This window comes from Poecilia reticulata, linkage group LG12, assembly GCF_000633615.1.
Source record: "Poecilia reticulata strain Guanapo linkage group LG12, Guppy_female_1.0+MT, whole genome shotgun sequence".
NCBI classification, from domain to species: Eukaryota; Metazoa; Chordata; class Actinopteri; order Cyprinodontiformes; family Poeciliidae; genus Poecilia; species Poecilia reticulata.
The window spans coordinates 3,088,842-3,100,439 of record NC_024342.1 but is presented as its reverse complement, the minus strand read 5'-3'; the positions used below and the strand labels follow the sequence as shown (position 1 = coordinate 3,100,439).

Below are 11,598 nucleotides of genomic sequence, written 5' to 3'. Positions count from 1 at the left end.
ATGTTTGTTGCTCAGTAAAAAAAAAAAACGTGTTCAATAAAAGATTTTATTCAAATAAAAATGCATCACGGATCATTGCAAAACGTATCACAGCATAAGAGATTTGCTAATATTCCAAACTGTGTACAAGGGAGAAACTTTATAAAACCACAACCCACATATTTACAGTCATTTTACAGAAAAATAGTAATGAAAAATCAATCAGCTGAGATCAATTTGGTGTAGGGGAACCTACTAAAACCAAGCATTATTTTTTCATTTTCTGTTCACCTCAAAGACAAGTCGCAAAACTCTTCCACTAGACAATAAATATGTGTGATGATAATCACTCAAAATACAAACAACGGCATAATACAAGAAAAAAGAAATGATGTTCTTGTGGTGCTAAAAACCATAAAATACAACCGAGCGGTCACAACTTTCATGTGCTCATTGTAAATCATCATATCTTTGTCCTTTGGAGACAAACTTACTGCCAAAAAAAAAAAAAGAGCCAACCCAGATTTACAGCAGTCCTTCCTGCGCTGGACAGGAGTCATTAATCCACTCATTCAGGCCCTGCGATCGTAATCACTGACCATCTTCTTGATGTGGCTCAGTTTGTGCTTCAGATATTTACACCTGCGCTTCTTTACCTGGTAATCTGCAGACTGAAGAGACAAAATAAAGTTTATATGAGCAAGAAGGCAAGAAAGGAGGAGTACATAGCAAAAACAGAGTCTAGTGTCCAGTAAAAATATCTCCGTACACTTGAATCAAGATTAAACTAACTTCATATAGGTGCTTGTTTTAAATCAATGTTAATTTAAATCAATTAATATTGATGGTAAAGTTCCCAGACCCACTGGTGAATTATTTCACTAGTAGGAAAAAAAATTCTTATTATAAGTAAAATTATTACTGCTAATAGAAAAATTATTTACTCCATTATTTCTCCTCAGAATTTTGACATTGATCTGAGATCAAAAAGTCAAAATTCTGAGAAAAAATTATGAATTAAGAAAAAAAAAAAACATTTGTGACAAGAATTATGAATTTTGAGTGGGGAAAAAAAGATAACAATTTGATTTTCTTTTCTGAAAAGTACTGAATGCTACAGCCATTATGTTTTTATTACAAAACACAGCCTGCAGTTTCTGAATGCGTCCATGTGTACGGAAAGAAAAGCTTTCAAAGCCCACTTGTAATTATTTAAACACAACTAAACCTTTTTGAAAGCAATTTCCTCTAGGATGTTAGTCTGTACGTATACGCTTCCTGACTGAGCTGGTGGTGATTTGTGAATGGAAACCAGGGCGCAGAAGCTGAAGCAACATGAAAATGTCCTGCAGAGGAACAGTCTCATCTTGTGTTGCCAAAGCTCTCCTGAAGTTAAACTGTTAACCATAATAATAAAACTTACCTTCTTGACTCTCTTCAGCTTGTTGTACTCATCCAGAGTGTCCTGTTAACAAGCAAACACACATTTCAACATGTAGCTTTGTCGAAAAATAAACCAGATTTTTCTGCTATTTGTTGCCTTTAAAATGAGGCTAAAAACCTTTTTATTTGCTTTTGCCGACTCTGCTGTTTCTTTAATGTATGTTGTTTTTAATTTTTATCTAGAAACACTTTGAGTTGCCTCTGGCTGGACGATAAATAAAAATTGCCTATCTCAGGAAAACACTGCTGTGTTTTGGGAGTCCTCACCAGGAACTGTGGGCTTCCCTCCTCTAGCCCGTCTAGCTCTCTGTCCAGATTGGACAGGTCCTTGTTGAGGACGTCCAGCTCCGCCTGCAGGTCTTTGTACTCCAGGTGGTCGCGGTCGAACTCCTGCTTGTAGCTGTTGCGCTCCTGCTCGTTTGCTATCGGCGGGAACTCGCTACGGGAGGGAGGACGATTAGATCAACTTTAATCTTTCACAGAACCATACGAGGGTCTCAGCTTTGCTTGACGTGTCCCGGTTGCCTGGCTACCTGTCGAAGTCGTTGTCGTCCAGCTCGTCTCCAGACGAGTTGTAGTCCGTGTCGTAGTCCTGCCCGTCGACGCGGTGCGGCCGTCCTGCGCGCCTCTTTTTGGGCCGCCCTGTTGAGCTCGCCATCTCCGAGCTGCTGCTGCTGTAAGGGGCCCCGTTCTGCAAGGGTCTTTCAACAACAGGTCTGTGAAGCAAAGAATTTAAAACCATTATTATATTAATATTAGAGGCAGGGCCCAGTTTTACTAAAATAAAACGTCCTGAGACGAGACGAAGCAAAACTTTCTAAACAAAAGCAGAATTACAGATTTTCATTTGGGGGCGTCCCACCAATTGCTTCATCATTCATAAGCTACTTATGTGTAGCATACCTACTATCATTAGTGTCATTTGTAACTAGCTTACATCATACCAGATGTAAGACCAGATGACGTCTTACAATCTTACAAAAGTAGCAAACAAATAGAAAATGTTTGGATTTTGAGATGCAGAGTGGCATTGGAGTTAAAGCCTGTCACAATAAGCATAAAAAATTTAAATGAGCTCAATCATTTCCATTTTCATGACTAATACTTCTTGAATGGCAATTTTGTTTATAGTGACACCACAATCCATTTTAGTTGTGGTTCCGGATGTGTGTGGTTTCTATTTACATTATATTTTTTTTATTTATTGTTATTGGTTGTTGTGATTTATATTTGAATATTTAAAATATTGTCCAGCTCCAGCATGAGGTGTTCTTCACAGAAAATAAACTTTATTGGCCTTTGAGAGGGTAAACTCGCCCTATTGGGCCGTTTTCAATATATCACTAGAAAAATGGTTTCAAAACAACATTATCGCAATCATTTTTGGCAGAATTCATCGTCCAGTAAAATCTGTTAGCGCGACTGGCCTTTTTAAGTGTGACATGTTATTTTAATTATTTAAAAGGAACATCAGCTGATAAACTCTAAATTTAAAGTAAGCAAGTTTGATATCTTATATTTCCCCAACAGTGGAAGAGATTTCCTGTTATTTGTATACAAACTATAAAAAATACAGAAATTGTTTTTTTTTCACATATAAAAGGATTTACTTTGTATTATTCATTATTATTTACTTTATGAATATGCATGTAAATATACATGTAATTGTAGCCTTGTGCTCTTGGGGGCCCCCTGGTGGTGTGGGGGCCCTACGTAGTTGCATAACTCAACTCCTGCTAGACACCGTCATCTTCCCTCATCAGCACAGAAACATTTCACATAGTTTCACAGTGAAAGTAAAACATGGCTCATGTCTCAGTTGGTTTTGGTCTCGTGAACTTCATGTCTTTTGTTACAGCGTCACTTCCACAAACGTTTGCACTGATTTTCCACTAGCAAGCAAGAATCCTTTCAAATACACTGTGTTAGTAGCATTAAGTGTGAATCCTCACTGTGGTGTGTAGCTTATGGGGGGTTTGTCGTAGTTGCTCTCATCATCCAGGTAACTCCCGGAGCCTCTCCGCTTCTCGGGGTAATCTGGGTAGTCTGCAGCAAGGGCCTCTTGAGGAGGAGTCGAGACGTTGTTCACCTTCAAGAGAGATTCAAACAAAAACATCACATTAAAGATTTGATCATTTTTTTAAAGCTTTATTTTGCCGCACATATTAATCAACCTGAATAATTAGCCAGAGAGACTAATTTTCATCTGAAGTCTCCCAGCAGGTTGATAGAAGAGATTTAAAAAAATATACTATTAAAATGCATTACAACATACATGACCTATGATTTATGTCAGATTTCAATATGAAGCTAAGATAGTGTAATTTACGGTAAATATTGATAATAAAAATGAAAAAGAGTTACACGTGTAAGAAAAAAAACCCTGTTAATTTAAAAATTTGTCCAAGTGTGAATGTGGAAGTTTATATGCCAAACTGCGTCTTTTTCTTAACTAAATAAGTGCCGTTCCTTTGGATAAGACAAAAGTATTTACAAATATGTATTGTAAAAGTTTCTGTGATTATCTACATGTATATTTAATAAGTGAATAATAGTTTTGAGGAAGGTCTTGGTTTTGACATTTTTAAATGACTGGTATCAAGTTCCCTGGTAAAGCGAAACTTCAGCTCTGCTGTGGAGTTTCTGCATGTCATGTTGTCAACAGTCAGATCCTGTTTTGTGCACAGCTGCAAACTATTTTAGCCTGTGTGCTAACAATCAGAGATCTACACTAAACGCCTTTTTAAAATTTAATTCCATTTTTTTTCAAACTTTACAACGACATTCAACTGAGTCTATTTATCGTTTTACTTCCCCGTCTGTCTGTCCCTGACAGCAAAGCACAGATATCCACAGATGTCTCCTACCAAGTGTTCAGAAAGCAGCTGAAACAACAGTCGTTCAATTTTATGATGTTAAAAGCAAAGTTTGGAAAGCAAGAAAACATTTTCTGTAAGCTTTGTCCACACATCATGTCTTTCAGCATCAATTGCATTTGATTTGCAATTTTCATTTTGATCATTTTTAGGTCAATTTTAACAACTGCAATAAAAATGAGCCTGTTTTGCTAACTTGAACATATTTACATTATGTGGTGATGTTGATTAACGTGTACCATCCCTTGACAAATAAGCAAATAAATAAATAAAAGCTGTAGCAGTAATTACATTTTTTACAAAGTCAAACAAGTCATATCAAAACTGACATGTTATTATTAGCCTGGCACTTCAGCAGGCTGCTTTGTTAAAAAAAAAAAAAACATTATCCAAATCAAGACTATTGTTTATTGAAGACCGCGGCCTTATGAATCAGGCATTTACGTATTTAGAAGAATATAAATTAAACCTGTTTTAGGAGATCTGTTTTTCAAATGTCTTGTGGACAAAATATTTGTGCAGTCAAAAAAAAAATATCAATGCTGTTGTGTATGCTGCAGTTAGGGAAATGTGATGTTTTACTGTACAATATACGGGAGTTTTTAAGGATTTACATGGCATAAATTTGACTTTAGTACCAGGACTCTGCCTGTGCTAATGTATTATTTTGAAGGACTCAATAAAAGGGGACAGAAAGTTTTTGATCTGGACTTCGTCAGTATTCTTTCCTAACAAAACTGCTTTGTAAAAAATTTCTAATTGATTATATAAAATTGGACACATTTTAATATATTTAATGAAATCCCTAAATAACTAATTCTGAAAACATATGAAGCATTCCAAATAAGCATTCCATTGTAGCCCTTCCTTACAAAACTTAAAGTAAAACGTTTAAATGCTTTAATACCCAGTAAATTATATTCTGTATATACAGATGCTTTGGATCCACCCTGATTGCGCTTCAGCTACAATATTTTGCTTTCTTTTTTATTCTCCTCATTTTGCAGTGACAGACCACCAAAGCCCTGATTGAATAAGAAAACTGCCCATTTAAAACTGTTGTTTTACCTTTATAATAGTTTCTGGAATGGTCATTTTGACAGACTCTTGCTTGAGTAAATCCACTGAATTTCTGACATTTCTGGTATGATACACCTGTATGAACTTGCCCTCTGTATTATAACTAGGCTACAGCCAGAAAAACAGGAAGCTCACATCCAAAGAGGTCTCTGTAGTAGCACTGCATAAGCACTTTCAAACAGGTTGTCACAAACACCAGCAGAGAAAATGTCTGTGGTTCTTAGTATCATGCTGTTGTTGTTGTGCTATTGGTCCAACTGCTGAGTGGTATACAGCAGAGCAGCAGTCTGACCTGTTTTTCCAGTTTGCTGCTCTGAAGTGAGCTGAAATACTGGGACTTGGCTGAACTGACTGTCATGATTCCCATCAAAAATGACTCACACACTCACGGCTGCTCGCTCCGTAACGTTACAAAACATATTTCAAAAGTATCATCGAAAAGCAGGACTCATTGCTAAATGTAAACACTGATATTTCAAACTGTGGAAACGTTCACGGCTAATACAGTATGTTGAGAATGTCGATTCCTCTGATTACTTGAGCCCGACTGAAACTGCTATCAGTCTGCATGCCACGCCTTGAAACTGTAGATGGAAGAACTTTAAACTCCACCTTCTTCACTGGTCATAAACAGTGAAGAACTGGTTTTACCACTTCCTCACCTTCACTCCCAAGAGCATATGAGCAGGCTAGAAAGAGATTCTTTCTAGAAAAAAAGAATCCACAAGCTAATGCTTTTTTTTTTTAAGCGTTAGATTAGAGGTTCTGCTAAGGCTTAGGCATGTAAAAGTCCAACGTTTTTAGTTGACTGGACATCTTCCAGCCAACTAAGTAAACCGATCAAAGTGCCCATGTTAAATCAAGCCAATTAAACCTGTAGATGTATCAGACGACAACGTTTACCTAACCATTAAACTCCTGTAGCCGTTTGTTAAAGAACACCCAAAATTTAGATCAGCAGCACCAAAAACCATTTATTCATCCATTTTATGTCTGCCTGACGTTTGGCTACTTAAACTACAAAAAGACAACATTTTACCAAGTACTTTGATCTGGTTTCTAGAGCAAATGTTTAAGTACACTCTAAATAAGACAAAAGTAATTACAAGAAACTTTTCAGCAAGATATGCGAGCTTGTTTAAAGTCAGTAATTCATTAATATTGATTAAAAAAAGGACTAGTTTCACTGGCAGATTATTTCACTTGTAACATTTTCACCATAATATGAGTGAAATAATCTGTCAATGAAACTACTACTGTTTTATATCAATATTAAGGAATTATTGACTTTGAATAAGCTCGCATATCTTGCTAAAAGTAGGTCTGTCACAGGAAGCAATAAATCAATTAATTGCAGGATCAGTTAAAACAAACTCAATTTCTATTTTTACAATTTATCATTATTTTCTGTTCTCTCTCTCTTTCTACCAAAGACTGGATTATTTGTAGTTTCTGTTGTTTTGTTTATTTTATTTATTTATTTATCTTATATTTAAAATGTATTCCAGTTCCAGTGTTAAATGTTCATCAAAATTTAAAGTTTATAAATCTTTGAGAATGTGTTCTTGCATTATTTTGCCATTACAATTATATTAATTGAAAAACTGTCTCAAGAAAACAACAATATTATCATTTGTTGCAATAACATCTGGGGCAATTTATTGTCCAGCAAAATTTGTTACCATGACAGGTGTACTTACAAGTTAGTTTTGTCTTAAAGTGTACCATGACATTTGCAATTAGAAACTAAACCAAAACTCCTTGTTAAGACTTTGTGTTTTTGCAGTGTTAGTGGAATGGTTTGTGCTTGGTAAGCAGAAAAAAAACGTTGTTTGCACCCACATCAACCGTCCTTCACCACATCTGCATGATGACTCAGCACAAGAAATAAGTTGAGAAGATCTTAGTTTTGCATTTGTGATACATATAGAGCACCTTCAGGTTTCTGTTTTTATTTTTTTTATTACACCAACATGTTTCAGATCAAGAAACTATAAATACCAGAAAAATGTTAATGGTGTTTTCAGTTCATTTTATCTATTAAGCAAAAAGCTATCCAAACGAACCAAACGGTTTCATTTGAAAATAATTCACATCCCAAATACCCTTGAAAAATCATGGACTAACTGTCATGTTTTTTTTTTTTGGCCTAATATCTCTCATCCACACCTGTAGCTATCACTGCTAGACTTGTAGAATCAATAAATTAAAAAGGATCTGTCTTCCAACATGAGACAGGCTAAAGGTTATAAACACACCTTATTCTGATCTAAAGAAATTCAAGAAGAAACAAGAAGCAAAGTTATTGAAGGTCAAAATCTCAAAAGTGTTTTAAAGCAAATCCCAAGGTTTTCAATTCTCAGTCAGTCATAGTGTGAGCCAGTCTCCATGACGATGAATCTGATCACCAAGCGCAGTTACTAGAAGAGTACATCAACGACTCATCAGGCAGGTCACAAAACAACCAAGAACAACGTCTCAAGCTCCTCATGTAGGTCACTGTTAGTGGTGTTAGTTTCAAAGCCCAACAAAAAGAGCCCAAAGGTCCTACTGACATTTAGCAAAAACATCAATCCAAGATTTTTGGAAAACATGTGCTGTGGACTAACAACAAAAAGGTGTAATGTTTGATCAAGTTCTGCTTTTCCAAACTTCTGAAAGGTGGATTATGGTGGTGGTGGTGCGATTGTCTGGGTTTGGATGACTTCCTTTAATTGATGGAACCAAGGAACCATGAACCATAATATCACTGTCTCACAAAACAACAACACTCATTGTCTAATGGAAGTTCTAAAGGGTGACACGAGCAGCTTTTAGGTTAAAGGGGTAAATACTTTTTCCACATTGGGCACAGTTGGTTGGATCAGCCTTTTTCCACCTAATCAATGAAATAATAATTTAAAAAGTAAAAAAAAACAACTGTGCTTTACTTGTACTAAGGTTGACTCCAATTTAAAACCATGGGTTATATTAGCTGAAGCATTAAATGGAACAGGGCAGAGCACTGATCCTTACAATCAGATGCAAACAGAATCTATGTCTCCATCTATGTCTTGTGCTGAGTCATAACGGAGCTGATGTGATGGAAACAAAAACAAATGTTTTCTGCATTCCACGCAAAAACTAAGAACACTTCCCCTTTTCTGAAAAGGGAAAGTGTACTTCAGAAGTTGATTGGACAGAGAAATGGCAAATGTGTTTTCACAACCTTGTAGGCCCATCTGCTCTCAACTCGCCCATATGGAAGAGTTCAAAAAGTAAAATATGAAGACTACACTCCACCACTCACCCAAGCCTCGACGTCCTCAGGAGGTGCAAGATCATCCACAACTTTGACTTTCTTCCACAAGATGTTCTCTTTTCCATAGTTGTTGATCTTCTGCCGAGTCTTGAGGGCGAAGACGAGCATGATGATCAAAGCTGCGGTCACCAAGAAGCCGAACACAACGGCGATGGCCTGAAGTGGAACATAGACCACAGAGTGTGAGTTTATTTCACACACAGGGCACGTGTTAAAGAATGGCACCAATGTCGCGAGGGTTTACCTCTTGTGGTTCCACCACGCAGTAGTGGTAAAGGTACTGGTTCTGAAACATTCCTGATATCTGTTGTTGTTGATATGGAGCACACAGAGCCGCAATCTGGCTGCCGTAAGCTGTCGATGTCTGGGATGAGGGGTTTATTGCCACCAAGTACACGATGGTGGCAATGAGCATCAACAATGCCAGGATGGGACAGATGATCAACACGGCCAAGTAGAACTTCCTGCTCTGAGACAGGTTCTGATGAGACACGATGACGATAAAGACGACTAGGGAGAAGATGAAGACAAAGGCGGCCATTGCGATCATAAACCCTTTCCCGGTACGCGGGTCATTGTAGTTTCCCCCAATTGAACCGTAGCCGTAACTGTTTCCAGCTCCATAGTAGCCTGATCCTCCGTACATTCCTCCAGATCCTCCATACATTCCTCCAGATCCTCCGTACCCATATCCCCCAAAGGTGGACATGGCCTGACTGTCATACGCCAGCGTTGAGGCAACGCAGGCAAAGATGGCCACACACAGAACAAGGACAATGATGGCCATGATTTTAAGGATTCCCGGAGGCGAGGACCAGCGGTAGAAGTGCTGGAACTCATCGTCAGGGTAGTAAGAGTAGGCTGGTTGAGGAGGTCCATTACTGGAAGAGGAATAAACAAACCACTGTTACAACCCAAACTACAATGTTTAGATTGTATTAATAAGTGGACAGTGCAGAAAACAAATCTCATTGATTTTGGACCAGATTTCTTATTTGCTTTTGTTGTTGCTGTTGTTGCAAGGTTCTGGTTTTGAAATCTGTCTTACAAATAAGTTAATACAGTCATAACCATGAGATAATTTTTAAAAGCAGTAATACTTCTTCCTGTTTCTATCTGTTACAGTTCAAACAACAACAAAAAATGCTTATGGAGTAATGGTGAGCAAAAAAACGTAAAATCCATTTGATCCAATATATTGAAAGAAGACACATTGATACAAACATGGAAGAGGATTAGGACCACTGGGGAAAAAAAGCATTGTTTTAATCTCAAATTTTGACTTTTTAAAGAAAAATCTTCAGTGACAGAGATGGGATGTGCTGGAGGAGAACTACAACTTTTTGGAGACAAATGTCAGGCTTCAATTATTATTTTTTATATATATATTTATTTGCGATAGATCAGAGTAGAAACGGCCTTTACTCTCCAGTAAATGAGACATTCAGGTGTAACAGCAGCACCATGTATAAAGATTCACACACAAAGTTCTTAAAAAGTGTTAAAAGCAATATAAAAAAACAAGATTAGCAATAATAACAATAATAGTAATAAAAATTGAAACTGACAGTTAAATTGTGCTTCTTTTACTGCTACAACGTCAACAGTTTCATGAGGGTTTTATGAATATCGACAGAATAAAAACAAATAAACAACTTACTATCTATCATCCTCTTCATAGGGAGGGGGGCTCCCATTGGGTCTGGAGGACATCGCTGTTTGATCCGCTCAACAGTGCCAATCAAAACAACAACCTGCAAGAAGGTTTCCTGTTATACTCAATAAACACATGTTATCAAACTCTGTTAAAGGTACAAATGATGCTAATATATAAAAACATGTCACTTTTAATACTCATTTTAAAGTGAATCTGCGACCATACACGCAACAGACAAATTGCGTGAAGCACTTGTCTGTGGTCAAGACTGTGGTCAATTCAGTTGACGGTAGCGCTCTCCTTTAAAGATTGGCTTTGCGCTTACATGGCGCATTACGGTAACAGGGGCGCACTTGCACGCGAAGAAAATGAAATAGAGAGCAAAACAGACGCATGGCCATCAAAAGGGCATATTTATGACTAACCAATTACTTTTACTTACATGTACTATAGCCAGACTAAATATTTCATGTCTAAGCCTCGTGGCAGTTATTGGACAAAATTGTTTGTGTCTCTCATTAAAGGTTGTGTACAAGTACCTTAATTGAATTGAAGCTGAATCGACCAATACGCCGCTGGGCTCGGCTGGGCTTTTTACCACTGAATCCAAACAGTTTTGAGGAACTGAGGTCGTCTCTTTCACTGTTGCTGTCAGGCTCGTCTCCTCTGCAATGTCTCTACTGAAACCGCAGCAGCTGCTGAAAACAACTCGGACCACACCTAGAGAGCTGCGCTCTCGGTTTTCTTAGCTCTGCCCCTCCCGACAGGTGTCACTGTACTGAACAAGACCGGATGTTCATATTTGGAAATGCAAGGTGAGCGTAGTAACACAGACAGAACGGAATGTTTACCTGGTGTAGAGGCACCTATAGTACCTAGCAGGACACTGTCATATCTTTCCACCCGTTTCCTGTCTGGTTACTTTGAATAAACCCCTATCACAAAATCTTAAACATAAAGCTTACCGAAGTAAGTGAACGTAAAACGACCATAGTGAACCATTTTCACTTAGTAACAATCAACAATGGGTTAATAGCTACCTCACTTGAAGTTGGCATCCGATTAACATCTTCCGAGTTGGCGCGTGACTAAAAGGCTATTCTGCTACATTCAATTATTCTGGCCAACATTTAATACGCTCTAAAATCTAAATCACTTACGGTCAAGCCTCAAATTTTTCTTTTTTTAAACTGTAATTTTATTATTATTGCGGACTAAATATTTAATTTCTAGACAAGTTAAATCTAGTGGTAGGTCTATAG

At 37.4% G+C, this 11,598-nt stretch overlaps 1 protein-coding gene across 1 annotated transcript; it reads right to left on the bottom strand.

Annotated features, from left to right (window-relative positions):
• Positions 1–32: 32 nt before the first annotated feature.
• oclna (occludin a) lies at positions 33–11,059 on the bottom strand. Its single transcript, XM_008423287.2, has 9 exons — positions 10,876–11,059; positions 10,340–10,433; positions 8,924–9,560; positions 8,668–8,835; positions 3,375–3,511; positions 1,956–2,138; positions 1,690–1,861; positions 1,403–1,444; positions 33–650 (listed from the first exon to the last, which is right to left on the bottom strand). Exons 2-9 carry the CDS (start codon positions 10,390–10,392, stop codon positions 552–554), a joined length of 1,491 nt encoding a protein of 496 aa, XP_008421509.1. The 5' UTR covers positions 10,393–10,433; positions 10,876–11,059; the 3' UTR covers positions 33–551.
• Between the last annotated feature and the right edge of the window lie 539 nt (positions 11,060–11,598).